Genomic DNA, 16,740 nt, shown 5'->3' on the forward strand with positions numbered 1-16,740 from the left:
ACAGAAGTGAGAGAAAGATTCCTCCAAATTCGAAATTTGAACTAAACTTTGGTCTCTACCTCTTCCAACTTTCGCGATAGTGGAGGTTCTTGTTCCTACAATGCAATGCGTAATTAAAAATACAGGTAAAATTCCTATGAAAACTGGATACAGAAAATTCCCTCATATGAACACGGTAAATTGGCCTGTATTTTTATGGAATTTTCTTAGAGTGCATGTAACTATATTTTTCCTGTTGTTAGACTCCCTAACTGTCATTTGAAGCCACTCCTCTTTCTAGAAAATGTGCCAAACCCTCTTTCTCTCTCTGCTCTGGGTGCTACTTCAGGTCATTTGCGTTTGGTTACAAACTGTGGTGGAAGAACTTGACAAACAGGTTAGAGGACCGCCTTTAAAAAGCACGAAACCACCACCAGCAGCCTCTATATAAAAGCGCAACTCTTCCTCCTGCACACTAGAAACTACAACAAGGGCTCAAACACAACCAAGCCAGACGCTCCTCTAATCCGATCAGCCCGGAACTAAAGCAGGACACTCAACAGAGGAAAGAAACAAAAGACAAGAAACTCAGATCCTCGCCAAGATGATGATGATGCAGCTGCAAGAAACGTCCGCTCAGAAGAACTCCCTCTTCAACCATATGAACCGCTTCATCGGCGCCGTCAACAACATGGACCAGACGGTGATGTTGCCCAGCATGCTGCGGGACGTCCCCTTAGAGGAAGACAGGGACATGAGCTCCATGAAGTCGGACGAGGACGAGGGGGACATGTACAGCTACTACCAGCTGCTCAAGGGTATCCGCAGGGACATCGAGTGGGGGGTCCGGTTCGCAGACGAGAGGCGCAAAGAGAGCATGAAGTTCAGCCGCATGAACTCGTCTGCATCCACCTCCTCCTCTGCATCGTCATCACAATCATCCGAGGAAGAGGAAGAGGATGAGGATGAGGATCTGCAGAAGCAGTTCCAGTACCATCTGACTGGGCTGCAAGGAGTGCTGTCCAAACTCACCCAGCACGCCAACTCTCTCACCAAACGCTACAAACAGGAGATTGGTATCGCAGGATGGGGCCAGTAAACTTGGAGCCCACACAAATGTTTTTTTATTATTGGACTGGCTGAACTGACTTTCTCACAATGTGCCCTTTTTTTTCCGCTGCTGCTGCTGCTGTGTTACTACTGATGAAATTTGTGGACAAGCATTTGAATGGTAGAGAAAAAAGGCAGCTTATTTCTCTCTTTTTTTTTTAGGTCTGTGGTATTATTCACTGTAGATGTGTTGATCCAAGAGGAAACGCATTTTGTGTGTACTCAACAACAAACTTTTGCACTCCAAAGTTTTGTACACACCGTGCATTTTAGATCCTGCTGTGATACACAGATGAAACAAAACCTTTTATTATTTAATGTATACTAATTTATTACCTTACTGTATAGTTTGGGAGCCAAAACTGTTATGTCAAAGTCAGAGAAGAAGAATGTGTACTGCATGAACTATACAGGACCATGTTGTTTGAACCGCCCCTCTCCTTGAGGGGGATACTGACGAAAGAATCCGCTTCCTGTTTGCGTTGCTGATGATGCCAGTGTGTTCAGATATATATGTCTGTGTATGATTAGTGCTCCTTCCAATCTGACGTGTCTGTGTCTTTATTAAACCGTGATTGCGTGGACGGAGGCAGATGCTTATAGCTGCCTATGATCTCCTAATGCCCTACATGGCCAATGAACCAGAATCAACTGGTAAAGCCTCTGCATGGAGAATAATGAGGGTTTTTTACAAGATGCTTTTGTTGTTATTGTCATGTGTTGTTGGCCATCTGTCAAAATAAGCAAATGCTTTTTGTGTGCACCTTCTGCATCATTTTTGAACAGATAATATTTGTTTAATAAACTTTTGTATAAACTTACTTCACTTGACTTGTTTTGGTTTTTCATGAATGCAGTTCCGCCAACAAATTGAGCTTTACATGACAGAAAAAGAATGAATTTGACCCATTCTGACGACCAACACTTTCTATAGGCCAAAGCCAATCAGGTTTCTGCATAGCGCTGTTCTCCATTGTGCAGTGTTATTTCCTGACATATTACAGGTCAATGCTATGTCAAAAGGCACTTATACATTTTGTGTGGCATAAAACATCTGAGTATAAAGCATATATAGTTGAAAGTGAAATATTTTTTTATTCAGGACCAAGGACATTTTACTTTGATTGCTTAATTCAGAGATTTGAAAGGATTAAGGTATACGATATAAACTGACAACGTAAACGAATCAGGACGGACACAGTATTTCCTGCATCTCCTCGTGGGTGTGTCTTAAATTCTTTCCCCTCAGCAACAGTGGACAGCATACAAACACTGCAAAGAGTCTCAACTGTTACCTTCCTCTTGCTGTTCAAGGGTTTTATTTTAGTTAAGATCTAATTATTGCACCTAAAACTACAACCCTGTTGAATGAGAACGATACAACACAGCATTATTATTGGCATCAGTAGTACCTAATATGCCTCGTAAGGTGAAACAAAAGTCAGATTTGTTAGAAACACCATCATTTGCATTCTAAAAAGCCTGTTCCCCCTCAGAGGTGGATTTAAAATACCTGCAGGTTGAGGAATGCTGCCTTGTCAGTTCAGCTTCAAACAACACCTTGAACCATGCGAACTCTCAAAGCAAAGAGCCTGAGGAGTAGCGCTGGTTTGTTCAATAATGTAACATCATATGAGGCCATTTTGAATGCATCCAAAAGCAATTTTTTGCTTTCATTTCTCTCAATTTGTTAATGTCAAGTGAATATTACCCAGAATACAGTGTAGTAGCTGTATCTTATAATAAAACCATACAAATGTGAACTGTACAGCACAGTGAATAGCTACAGAGCTACATATGACAATTACAAGTATGCGCTGGAATCAGTTAAAGGTCTTCATAACATTTTTATGTGGATGAATATTTAAAAAAAATAAAAAATCCACAGATCTTTTAGAAAGGCCCTGAATAAAAGTATGGGTAAGTAAAGTAAGAATTCATCATTAAAAAAAATTTGGCGAGTCCAAAATGAATGTTTTGACGTTTGGTTCCCACTTCTAACAAGGCTTGAGCCAATAGTAAAATGTTGTTGGTATTACGTGGTATCTCTGGTTCGTCTGTTAGTGTGGAAAAAATGGATAAATGGCTGAGATTGATGGTAAGTGCCTGGCAACGACTTGTTGTGAAGTAAATGCAATGGAACGGGGGACGGAGAATGCCACATCTAGTGGCTGAATGTTATCAATAGTACTTTCAGTTTGCTTGTTATTTTCAAATTTATAAATAACTGAGGAAAGATACATGTGCGTTTGTGTGCACGCTTGCATGAGTGTTGTTTTATGTAAAACCTTGCCAGTATAAATAACATTGTTGTTTGAGTCATTGTCAGTGACAGCCTCAAAGGCCAATGTGGGAAAATGGGTGCAGCTGGAGTTTCAGTGTCACAATAGGTCAATAGGGTGCAACACACCCACTGGCCACTTTCATTCTCTCTCTCTCTCACACACACAATCACTCACATACCAACACATTGTGCATAAAATCCCAACACATTAAGGAGAACACATGCAAAAATGTCTTACTGATAATGTTATTTTGCCTTTTCAGTGGAAAGACAATCACAGAGGAAAGAGAAAGTCACTTTACTGTATATCTCAATGTGAATGCCATAGTGGACACACAGCACTATAATGAATAGTTGACATTAGATTAGAGCCTAATATTATACAGCTATACTCCAAAATACCAATATGTGGGGTACAATTATAATATATATTTTATGTTAGGTAAGATTTCATTAACATTTTTTGGATTTTCTGAATTTTTTCAGTCAATTTAAAATGACAAAAACTTGACAAAATGACTTCATTAATATTAATATATTCTATCTCTTTTCAGAGAAACGGGAAACTTAAAAACTCTTAGAAATCCAGATAAAGTCTTACAAAGGGAGCAATATTCTTCAAACATCTTTAAAATGACACACCTTGAAAATTCTTTCTTTTTCTCTGATTCAGAGTGTTTGAGGAAGTCACTGCTGTCCACATTCAGGTCAAAGGCAACGCGCATTTCTATATTTGACTGCATGAGGTTGCTGGTTTCTAAAAACATCCGGTAAGATAACCTTATCATTAATCTTTAGGTGAATGACAGAGGCTATCACTGAATAGCAGTGCTTTTACTGCACGTGTAGTGTCAATCTCAAAACAATGCTGATGTGAGCTACAGAACTAAGGAGGACACAGACATTCTTCCAGAGGCCTTTTCTGATAAAGAGAGCCTAATTAAGTTGTAAACACAGAAACATTTTTCGCAAGCGTTTCACAGGAATATTAGCTGATATCAGTGGTGGAAAAAGTATTCAGATACTTTACTTAAATACAAATACCACAGTATAAACATATTCCATTTCAAGTAACGATCATGCATGCAAAAGTTTTACTTAGGTAAAAGTGGGTAATTAATGGCAATTGACAGCAATAAATGTATTACTGATGCATTGACATGTAAGAAGCATTTACTGTTGCAGCTGGTGGAAATGAGTGATACTGTTGGGTAGTTTAATCTGTGACAATGTATCATATTTTAGAGGCTCAAAAATGCAATCTGCAAAGTAACTATAACTGTCAGATAGATGTATTTGAGTAAAAAGTACAATATTCCCTCTGAGATGTAATGGAGTAGAAGTAGTAGTAGTAGAGAAAAGCATAAAAAGGAAATACTCAAGCAAAGTACCACAAAAAAAGCACGGTATTACAGTAAATGTACTGACTGATGTCAAAAATCCACCTTAAACAGGGGTCGGCAACCTTTACTATCAAAAGAGCAATTTTAGGGAAAAAAATTTATTAAAAAAAATCTGTTTGGAGCCCCAAAACATTTGAGTATTGTGATGAAGGTAACACAGTTTATAGTCTAAGTATATAGTATATAAGTCTAATACAGTGAGGGCCAAAGTGCAAATATATGACGGAGTATTAGGGCCACATTGAGGGAAAAGACATCTAAGATTTCCAGAATAAAGTCATAATTTGCCGACTTTTTTATAGTCGTAATATTACGTGAATAAAGTCCGAACTTTACGAGAAAAAAGTCGTAATATTACGAGAATAAAGTCATAACTTAGTGAGAAAAAAAGTCGTAATATTACAAGAATAAAGTCATAACTTTACGAGAAAAAAAGAAAATAGCACGTAAAAATGACTACTTCATAAACTTCTGACTTTATTCTCATAATACTACGACTTTTTTCTCGCAAACTTCTGACTTTACTCTCATAATATTACGACTTTTTGTCTCGTAAACCTATGACTTTACTCTCATAATATTATGACTTTATTCTCGTAATATTATGACTTTATTCTTGAAATCTCAGATATATTTTTTTCCCTCAATGTGGCCCTAATGCCATCGTACCATAGACCTACAACAATGATACATAAAAATGAAAATGTAAACAAAAAACAGTTATTCATTTCCATGTTTATAAATCCACATTGAGCCACTGGAGAGGAGCTAAAGAGCCGCATGTGGCTCCGGACCTGCAGGTTGCTCAGAGACCCCTGACCTAAAACATCCTACAAATAAGTTAAGTGTTGTTTATTTTTTTTGTTGAAGTGAAGTAAACAAATAAATATGCACTGAGACTTAAAACGAATTAAAAAAAACGTTGTAACGCAGAGTTTAAATGTACAAATCAAACTCTAGAGACAAACCTCTGGCCCCTTGGACTACACTTCACTAAGAGCGCTCTGGTGCTTTTTGTCCCTCTGTGCGCACTATAGAAACCGGAAGTAGAAGAAAAAGCTCCAACAAGAGCAAAACAACAACAAACTGAAGCTAAATGATCTCTAAAATGAGTCTCCACGTGGACAATCAACACCCCAAAACAACGAGCAACGATTCACGCTGCGTGTTCTTTAATACAGACTCAGAAGACTATCAGTGCGTAAGTAGATGACGTCATAAACTCAGCTTCTTCTTGTTAGCTAATTAGCTACATAACTGTTGTCACTGTTGGCTTTCTAAGCGTTGGTAGTTATTGATTGAGCTGATCGATATGTGGATTTAATTATTGATAAGTTGATGTATGGAGGCTCCGACACCTGCATTGTTCCCGATGCTAAACTGTGATGGTACAACTGAGCTGTCAGTCATTTAACATGCTGATCAGCTGCATTCATTTAGATGTTAATGTGACTTAAAGCATCCTGCGAAACTAGCTGCACTGGATCACCTGTTAATGGAGAGATAACACTACTCTGTTATCTGTCTGACGAGCTAATTAAAGCCAACCTAACCTGTTACCTATAGAATAGAATAGAATAGAATAGAATGGAATGGAATAGAAAGCTTTATTGTCATTGTATTAAATACAACGAGATTCACAGTTGCCACTTCTGATCAGTGCTTTAAAACAAATACTTGACAAGACTAAACGAGGCAGATAAAACATATATCAGGTAAAACACAGTTATATAAAGCAATATTAATGTTCATTGTGTGCAATATTACTTATTTTTCTGTTTGTTAGCTCACTTTACCTTTTTTATTTTACTTATCTTATCTTATTTACTCATTTTACTAAATGTATCTGACTTAATTGCTATTTCTAATAGGCACTGGTGCTAGAAATAGTACTTTTTTATTTTATACACTTGAACTTGTTGTAATTTTGTTGTTTTTTTGAGCAATCTCTGGCACAAGAATTTCCTTCGGGATTAATAAAGTTCTATCTTATCTTATCTTATAAAGCAAACAAAACAGGTAAAGTAGATGTAATGAATAAATATAAACAGAAGTGTTACACTAGAAGTATAAAGTATAAAAATAGATGTAATGTAAACAGAGGTAATAGCACTAGTAAAACAGGTAGGGTAGATGTGATAAATGAAATGTAAACAAAGGTAGTTGCACTTGAGGTGTATATTGCATCAGGATATGTTTGCACATAGCATTCCCAGCTTTGTATCTTTTAGTTGTTGAAATAGAATAGAAATAGAAAGCTTTATTGTCATTGTACATGGTACAACGACATTTGGAAAAGGTTTCTCCAGCTCTGTGCAGTTAAACATAGATAAATAAAAACAAACAGACAGCTACAATACGCATTCATTCCTCTATTTTACACATTCACAACATTCACAGTACCCATTCGCTCCCCACATGATGCACACATATTTGGAGTGCTTCTCCAGATCAGTACAATAAAAACTGTGTATATAATAGTGTAGCTATTTCACTAAAAACAATATAATTATTGCACAAGTATGAGGTATTTACTGTTTGAGTTTAGAGTTCTTATGGCCCAGAGAGAGAAACTGTTTGTTGCTCATACTTAATGAAATGATGTTTACCAACGTTGTTTTGGATTTGAGCCTCACATGTGTAGACGGACAGAGAGGGTGTTTGTTGTGGATAATATGATTGAAGATAAGCAAAGAGTTTCTTATCTTGATCTTGATGATAGATTAGTGAACCTGTTTCTCCAGTTAGATGAATGTGAAGGAGAGCAAGACAACAACAAAGGTAGCACATCAGTGGTAGAAAGTAACTAAGTACATTAGGTCATTTTCTTTACTGAAGTGTTTGTACTTTACCTGAGTATTACTCCAATACGTGTCTGAGGGAAATGTACTTTTCACTCCACTACCTTTAGTTAACATAATACAATAATACAAATAATAATAATACAAATTTACAAACAAAATCAGTGATCATACAATGCATTGTTATAGATTAAACTTCCCAGAAGTATACAAAGCAGTTCATATTTATTTCCCTGCTTTGTACAACATTCAACTATTGCTAACATGTTAATACATCAACAATAATGATCAAGTAACATCATAATGTAACACGGATAGGGACTAGTCTGTATAATAAGTACTTTTACTTTTGGTAGTTTAAGTATGTTGTTCTGATAATACTTCTATACTTTTACTTTTGAATGTAGGACTTGTATAATGGTGTGGTATTGCTACTTTTACTAAAGTTAATGACCTAAATACTTCTTCCACCACTGTAAAGGCAGTCCGCCCGATCCGGCAGTTAATACTAATACTAATCATCCTTTTTCGGTATTAAGCAAGTAGGGATGAAACTCATGATAATGTATTTGTCCATGAAAAAATAATCCATACCATACCCCAAAATAGCATAATAAACTTTGCAAAAAAACAAGATCACTCATGCACTATTTATGAAACCATTTGTAACAACGTGCAGAGTCTGAGCCTTTTTTAACACTCCTGCAGTTCCATATTGGGGGTCATCATTCAAATTTAATCAAAACAGTAATACAACGGTAAAAGGCCCGTCTGTTGTCTATCCCTCTTTGCCAAATCTTTTCTGTCTGTGTATCCAGAAAGCAAGCTACACGTGAATGCAGAATCTGTTTATAGAGAACACGCAATGCGGTTGCAGGTTGTCAGACGAAACAAGAAGATAGTCATTTGTTGTGACTGCTCCGAGGAAACAGGTGTATGAGACTGTGTGCAAAAGGCCACAGCAGTATTGTTGCAAAGCTAATAGTGTGGTCTGCTCTATTTTGAATGCAAGACTGGTACTGGGTAAGGAAATACAGTAGTTGTTTGTTACTTTAATCAATTTTCCCCACTTTATCGGATACAAAAGTTCAAACTGACATCTGTAAAAGGTGACATTAGTTCATTACAATACATCTGAGAACATGACTGCTACAAAAGTGTTTTGCTTGAGTCAGTTGCAGGCACGCCGCCACAGTACACATGCACGTGTGTGCACATGATCAGGATGGTACCACCTTTGCCTCATTTTGAGCCAGGAAAAAAAACCTGATAATGTAGTGGTTTGTAATGTTGTATTTAAAAGGATTTTTACTGTAAGTTCTTGTTATTTTGCTCACAACAACAGGAGCACTGTTTAACATAGTGTAATCCAATACAACAACACCAACCATAGACTATAGGAAACCACCGAGGGGTTGAATCAACACCTCTCTGGCAAAGTCTCAAGCACAAAAATTACGCATCATGACCTTCAGGTCAGGACAAGTGTTTGTAGCATTGAGTCCACGCCCTGATGATGATAATAAATCAGTCAATAGTTTCATAATCTTCAGAATAACGTTGTTAGGAAATACCCAGCTCAGATCAGTTGTAGCTTGTTGCTGAATCAAGGCTCACATACAGGCAGATTATTTAAAGGAACAGTGTTGTCTCTGGTGCAGTGCATGTGTTGATATGAGTACAGTAGGTGTAACTTTGCAGTTTTAGGCTCCAGGTTATCATCCACTCTCTTGGCCTAACTAAGAATTCTGCAGTAATGCTCTCTTGCCTTGAGCCCAAAACGCTCCTTTAACGACAAGCAATCGCTCATAGTTGCCATCGATCGAGCACAGGGTCACCTTACTCGGCCTGACTAACCCAGATACAGATGGCCCACATTGACCAAGCCAGCTATGCCAGTTTGAGTTTGGTATCACACTAAGTATTCATACATTCCCCATAATTCTCACATACTGTTCACTATTTGTGCGTTCTTGTAGTCAGTATTTTTCCCTGCATCATCCTCTTTTCTTTGTCAGCTGAACAACAGATTGTCACAGATTTAAGAAATGATTCAGGGGGTTTTGTGCTCCGATAGGGAAGTGTGTCATGTTAATAAATCTGGGCTGTCCAAGGTTATTACTATATACTTGTGCTTTTATCTTGGGATATTCAAGTCTGCTCAGTGCCATTGAGTGAAGGGCCTTGATGGATTGTGTTATATTAAGGATTTGTTTAGTCTATTACTTAGACTGAAACGATAAGTCAATTAATTGTCAATCAACAGGAAAAATAATCAGCAATATTTTGATGATCTAATCATTTAAGTAACTTTTCAAGCTCCTTTTATGGAACAGCTGATTCATCATGATGATTAATAATTAAATTAAATAATTGGCAGGTTATTCAATAGTAAATAATCATTGGTTGCCGCCCAAATTACTTAACTAATTAGAAGTGATCTTTGTTCTTCACTTCGAGTTTACCGTTCATCCTTTTTCTGTATTAAGTAGGGATGAAACTCACGGTAATGTATTTGTCCATGGAAAAAATAAAGATGTTTGTGTGACTTGCATTTCATGAGGAGGAAAATCCATACCCAAAAATAGCATAATAAACTTTTCAAAAGCACGATCACTCATGCACTATTTATGAAACCATTTGTAACAAAGTGCAGAGTCTGAGCCTTTTTTTAACACTCCTGCAGTTCCATATTGGGAGCCATCCTTCAAATGTAATTAAAACAGTAATACAACGTTAAAAGGCCTGTCTGTTGTCTATCTCCCATTGCCAAATCTTTTCTGTGTGTGTATCCAGAAATCTACTACAAAAATAAATGATTATATAAAACTTGAAACACACTTCCATACGTTAAATAAAAACAGCCACGTTTTCTGGCCTTTGTTAATAGATATCCATGTTTTCTATATAGGGCAACGCGCAATCTCGAAACCCATCGGCTATCTGTGTGATGACGGATAAGCTACACGTGTATGCGGAATCTGTTTATAGAGAACACACCTGTGATTGCAGGTTGTCAGAGTGATTGAGAAGATAGTCATTTGTTGTGTTCAGAGGAAACAGGTGCATGAGACTGTGTGCAAAAGGCCACAGCGGTAGTGTTGCACAGCTGACAGTGCGGTGGACATGTCCTGCTCTATTTTGAATGCAAGACTGTTACCTGGCCCCTTCATTTTCCCTGAAACGTTTAGGACTTACTCACACATTTCACGTTCTTTTCATTCCTTCGCTGTTTTTCTTTCTCTCTGAGTAACTCTCAGATCAGCTTCAGCTTGGATGTTGCTTTGCGCAAAATATGTAGAGTGTCAGGTTCTTGTTTTTCATGTCACTCAGCTGTCATTTAACAGCTCTCTGTGTTTTATAGCATGTTAAAATGAGTCAAATGCATGCAGAGGTGACGTTCAGACACAGTAGATGTCTAAAGTGTCAGTAGGTTGCAAATACTCACGTTTCTAATACACGGGTTGCCAGGGAGTGTATGCAAACTACATTTTATCCTACTTCTTTTAATTACACACATGCACCCAAGCATACAAAAGACATGCCTGAACAAATAGCACTCTTGTCAACCCAGTAATTTCTAAGGTTATGATTATAATAATAGCAGTACTGTATTTGTGTTACACTTCTCAGGAAGTTTGCACAGTCAGTGCTTTACTTAAAACAAAAAATATTACACAGAGTAAGCAATGCATATGTCAACTATAGAGTTTAATACGTTGTCTTTATTATTCATGGATGTGAGCCATATAGTAATGAATTGTTTGTGATTTACAGGTGGTGATTTTAACAGTCAAACGAGCCACAGGAACCTTCTCCTTAGTAGGATGGTAAATATTTTCCTCAAATGATTTCTTTCTCAAACGATATACTTTGTCTTGAAACCTTGACTTTTATTTCACACCAGATAGTTTAACTGTTCACAGTTATAGGGATACACTGATATATATTTGTCTGAGTTCTATTTATAATTGGATATGAAATCTGAGTGGTGGAAGAATTAACTCTTAAAGGTTCTCTGTAGAGTTTTAGATCTCTAGTAGCACTATGGAGCTGGGGGATTTAAAATACGGAAAAATTGGCTTTGCAAATGTTTTACGGGGAAGGAAATGGTACTTGACACGTTTGTTAGACCTCAAGGACTGAATGTAAACACAACTTTTGTTGGTTTACAAGAAAACTCCACAGGGCACCTTTAACCTGTGCAAACTAATGTGACCTTTTACAGTAATCCAATAGTGAATATTACATATACTTTATTTAATCAGGAAATCATATTGAGATTGAGATCTCATTTACAAGTGAGACCTGAGTAAAGAAAAAAAAATACAATAAAAATAAATAATAATGGTAATGACATAAAATATAATAATAAAATAGCAAGATTTATATATAGATTTATACATATAGACAACAACTATCTTTGTAAAGTTGTTGCTGTTGTTGAGTCTGTGTTTGAGATGTGTTCATTAAATTTTGTGTAAGTTTTAGAAGCTGTGGTTTGCAGTGTTGTATGTCAGAAATGTGTGTCCAATGTAAGTAATTAAAGTCTAAAGGTAAATGTAACTGCATGCAAGATGTTAAAAGTTCATTTTCCAAAGAAATTAAATGATTTGTGTCAAAGTTTCAAAGGGCTATACGCTATAGAATGACACATCAGCTGAATTGAACGATACTTTTTTAAAAAACAAACAAGGGAAATTAGTACGTTGGGACACTAATCTCTTCAGGAAAAAACACACATTTATAATTTCTTAAATAATTTGTTTCATAATAATAAGTTGTGATTTTGGAGGTGGCATTTTGATGAACTGCATCTTAACATTTTGGCTTCAACATTTAGCTGTGGTGGTTTCTTTTTGGCTGCGTCCTTCACTCCTTCGAATGCTGCTGAACAGGTCTTTGGCTGTTTTTTCTGCAGGTTTCATTAGTTTCAGTCTAAACAGAATATCAGCAGTGAGAGTGAAGGTTACAATAGAGCCTGAAGGGATACGTTTTGGAGTTGTTATGATGTATTAATATGCGCAGTGAGACAGCATATCATTGTTAGAACAGCAAAATGACCTGTCCTGTTCAAATGGTCGCCCTTGCAGTTAGCAAAAAAACATCTCACTGTTGTCTTTCTTCTCTCTCTCCACAGCATTTTCATGCTGTTTGTGATCTGGCTGCTTCGCAGGTATCACTCTTTGGCTCAGGTAAATTTGCACTTCAATGTAAAGTGTGTTTTGACGCTTTTTTCCCCCATTTCTGTTTGCTTCATTGCCACCGGATATATGTTCAATTAGCCATGGCAAATCTTTGCATAATTGAACCCAATTAAAATGCACAGATTAATCAATTTCGGAGTTAATTGACTCACGGTTGTTCTGTGATAATGACGGCTGTCTTTCCCCTCTCCAAATGGGGAAAAACGTCTGACAACACACTGAATAATGTTAGTTAGATACTCTTTTTCCTTTTTTTTCCTTCTGTGGTTTCAGATCAGTGTCTGTTTATAGTGTTTGTTTGAGTGTGCAGCCTGTGTGGCGTTTTTTTTAAGCCAGTCCAGCAGGTCTGTCAGGTTTAGCAGCGCTCCACGTTATCCTCCTAATCTGAAGTAAATGACAGCTTAACGTGGGGCTCTGATGGATCCTATTACGTCTGGACCAGGTCACACAGAGTGGCTTCACCTCCTCCCTGCTCTTCCTCCTCCTCCTCTCCTTACCTCCGTCCCCTCACAAAGGTTATCCGCCAGTCAATAGTCTTTAATGCTCTCTCTTTAGGGCTTTTTTCTGTCTCTACCTCCTCCCCCTCCTACCTTCTCTGTAGCCTTGGCAGGGTCATTGCTGGTCACAAATTCATAAAGGGCTGTGTGTTTGTGCCTCCTACCACGGACACAGTTTGTAACCACCTCAGTCAGCTTAAGACTGACAGTTGGGAAGCATCGCAACTGCCCTCTTAAAATTCTGTAGCGCACTGATTATTGATTTATTTCATACAAAATACAATGAATTCAGTTTATATAGAAGGAACGAAGGAGGCTCTCCCCTCCATCCTGTGATATTTTCACAGAGTTGTCACCAGGGACGTCGTATGCCAAGCCGTCAGCCACATCAGTGATCATTTCATCTATAATTTGCCCTTCTCTCTACGTGAATATAAATGCACTGGCATATTAAGCAGGAATGTTTTGTTGGAGAGTCCCTCTTCATGTCTTCCTCTCATTTTCACCGTACAGAAGATGATTCTCAGCCTGACTGTAGCTGCCTGCTTCGATAGCGTAGCATATGTCATGGTGAGTTACTCGAGTCTGTTTCACTAAACACCCACATAGCAGAGTTTTTTTTCTTTTCTTGGTGGTCGTTTTTTTTTTTTAAATGTTTCCCTGTGCTGTTCTTCCTTCCTTCCTTCTCCAGGGTGATTCGCATCCAGAGGGATCTCTTTGTGACTTCCAGGCCTGCTGGCTAACTTACTTTGGTAAGACAAAACTTAATTAATTACTCACTGGCACACTTTAAACAATAGAGGTTGAGTAAGCCAGCAGAGAAAAGAGCAAAGACTCAACAAAGACATCTGTTGAAGAGCTCATATATCACAGTGGAAAAATAATATTACTTTGTAATTTCCTTTTTTTTTTTGGGGCTTGAGAACAAAATGTGCCTTGACACTGATTGCTCCAGTTTATAGCACCATCGTTCACCCAGAGCTTATTTGAAATGCAACGTGGGGAGATACGGGCTAGAAAGTGAGCTTCTGAAAAGTGATAAACGGATGCATTTAAATAAGTAATTGTTAAGTCACTGCTATCGGTCAAAAATACTACCAAACACTTGCAGATGTATATTAAAACTATAATTACTGCCTGACAGTTGTATGCAAGTCGAGTCAAATTGCAGGTTACATCCATGTCTGTCCAAAGTGTCATCATTTTATCCTTTTAGACATTTTTGTGAAATTGTCATAATTAGCATGTAAATTGCTGAGTTATGGCCAAAAACGGGTTTTGTGAGGCCACAGTGACCTTGACCTTTGACCACCAAAATCTAATCAGTTCATCCTTGAGTCAAAGAGGACATTTGTGCCAAATTTGAAGAAATTCCCTCCTGAGATATCGCGTTCACGAGGATGGGACGGACGGACAACCTGAAAACATAATGTCTGCGGCCACAGCTGTCACCGGTGCGGATGCATAGAAATACGTTGGTGTCCCCAAATCATCGGACTTCAGTACTAAGAAATGCTAATAAATCCAGCTTTTAAAAAACGTTATTCTTTCCATGCCTCTGCGCCGGCAACAGCTGTTGTCATTATGTTTATGTTTAATGATATCTCAGGAAGGCCTGGAGGGAATATCTTCAAATTTGGCACAAACATCCAGTTGGACTCAAGGATGAAGTGATTGGATTTTAGTGGTCAAAGGTCACTCTGACCTCACAAAACACGTTTTTGGCCGTAACTCAAGAATTCATATCCTTATTATGACAATTTCACACAAATGTCTGACAGGATAAAATGATGAAATGATGACATTTTGTACAGACATGGATGTAAACTGTAACTTGACTGGTTGGCGGAGGCATACAACCATGAGTTTTTTCATGACTTACTAGGGCTGTCCTGAATATTTTTAATTTTAATTTAATTTTTTGGGCTTCAAAGCTTCGGTGAGAAATATTTGAACGTTTTCGAAGCTTCAGTGCGGCTCAGCAGGCTGACATGCTCTTCTGTCCGTCGTTCTCCATCCCCCCCCCGTGTCAGTGCCCGGAACAACGCCGCTGCCTGCACAACTGTACACACACACGCACCTCTATACACAACAAACAGCGATATCCATCTGAGAAGTACTAATGATAATTAATGTTGAATATGAGTAATGAATAATGTTGTGGGATTATTCCTTATTTCATGGGCTATTTGGGGATTTATTCATTGTTATTAAATACTCATATAACTAAAACCAAAACTGAAAACAAAGCATTTGAATACTGATGTAGAAGTTGATTATCATAGCAGCAGTCGAAGCTTCGAAGCATTCCTCTCAGCCCTATATCTTACTGTGTATTGTATCTATGGTGATATGAGTAGTGTTATTTAACAGTGAGTTTATGGTTATTCTTTCTCTACTTCCTCATTTATTGCATTCATTTAGTCGACTCAGCCTGTACATCCTGTCCCAAAGGGAGGATATTTACTTGTCATTTGTGTACACACCGCCAGTTGTCAAGGGTGATAACACATCGGCTAAATATGCACACCACATTTCGGAGCGTTCACACGCCCATACCAAGAATACCACAACAATGGTGTAATACTTGGGAGTCAAGCACCATGCTGTGTAGTTATTGGCCCATTGCAGCCATTCAGCACACCTCCCTCACACCAGACGCCTCGGTGTGTCATCACCGTCTTCCGTATGAGGAGATGAGTTTCCTCCAATGACAGTACAGGACTCCACCGTTTCATTTGGGTGTATTAGGCACATCTGCAGGTTATCAATTTGGGAGTTGGTGGGAAGATTTCTTTGTGATTCGGCCGGGTGAGGCAGGATTGTGTTTACATTATTTGCTGGCATTTGTTGCAAATACACCTTCTTTAGCCTTGATTAGCATAAGGATTCTTAGTTAGGACTGGCTGCTAATACAACACTCCACTAGTCTTGTTTTAATGGTCTCACTGGCACATCCACATTCACACAGACGGATACAGGGTAATGGGCAGTGAGTTAGTGCTGCAGGGTTGGTGCCTGTCACCTCGGTTTATCACGAGGATCCTCACGCTTAGGACAAACGGCTATACATAAACACCGGCTGATCGGGCACTTTGTTCTGTGGCGAAGCGCCGAGTCTAGTGGGATCCGCATAGCCCAGCTCTGCTTTTAACTCAGACCAATAAAATTTTATGAAATGTGTTTGAAATGGATGGAAGATGGTTGCAGGGGGGCAGCATCGGGACAGGTGGCGAAGCCAGAGCTGCGCCGTTGTCGGGAGTTAAACCGGAGCTTTTGGTGGCTGCCGTCTGGTTATGTAAGACGCATTGTGACAGTGATTTATTGTGATAATGACATCGACAGCCAGCCTCCTTCTTTCTTAGTCACTGCACACTATTCCTAAACATTGCTTGAGTGTGAAAGGAGTGTGCGTTTTTATATACGTGTGTGTGCATGTGTGGGGGGTTTGTTGTGTGA

The 16,740-nt window shown here is 38.2% G+C and overlaps 2 protein-coding genes across 5 annotated transcripts in view; both read left to right on the forward strand.

Annotated features, from left to right (window-relative positions):
* Positions 1 to 334: 334 nt before the first annotated feature.
* On the forward strand, positions 335 to 1,910 carry mid1ip1a (MID1 interacting protein 1a). The gene has a single exon (XM_074658785.1). The coding sequence runs from the start codon at positions 584 to 586 to the stop codon at positions 1,076 to 1,078; it is 495 nt and encodes a 164-aa protein (XP_074514886.1). The 5' UTR covers positions 335 to 583; the 3' UTR covers positions 1,079 to 1,910.
* A 3,878-nt stretch (positions 1,911 to 5,788) lies between these two features.
* The window catches only part of LOC141782424 (cyclic AMP receptor-like protein A), a 55,796-nt gene continuing 44,844 nt past the window's right edge, over positions 5,789 to 16,740 (forward strand). Inside the window, exons 1-5 of one of the 4 annotated variants that reach the window (XM_074658789.1) lie at positions 5,789 to 5,977; positions 11,355 to 11,407; positions 12,718 to 12,772; positions 13,795 to 13,851; positions 13,973 to 14,033. In XM_074658789.1, the coding sequence (XP_074514890.1) occupies positions 5,873 to 5,977; positions 11,355 to 11,407; positions 12,718 to 12,772; positions 13,795 to 13,851; positions 13,973 to 14,033 (331 nt within the window). In that variant the 5' untranslated portion in view covers positions 5,789 to 5,872. The remainder of the gene's footprint in view (positions 5,978 to 11,354; positions 11,408 to 12,717; positions 12,773 to 13,794; positions 13,852 to 13,972; positions 14,034 to 16,740) is intronic. The other 3 variants (XM_074658786.1, XM_074658787.1, XM_074658788.1) reach the window with 3 other exon arrangements.

This window comes from Sebastes fasciatus, chromosome 14 (assembly GCF_043250625.1).
Source record: "Sebastes fasciatus isolate fSebFas1 chromosome 14, fSebFas1.pri, whole genome shotgun sequence".
NCBI lineage: Eukaryota > Metazoa > Chordata > Actinopteri > Perciformes > Sebastidae > Sebastes > Sebastes fasciatus.

Coding starts and splice junctions, on each gene's coding strand:
- mid1ip1a (XM_074658785.1), top strand. CDS start 584: ATGATGATGATGCAGCTGCAAGAAACGTCCGCTCAGAAGAACTCCCTC.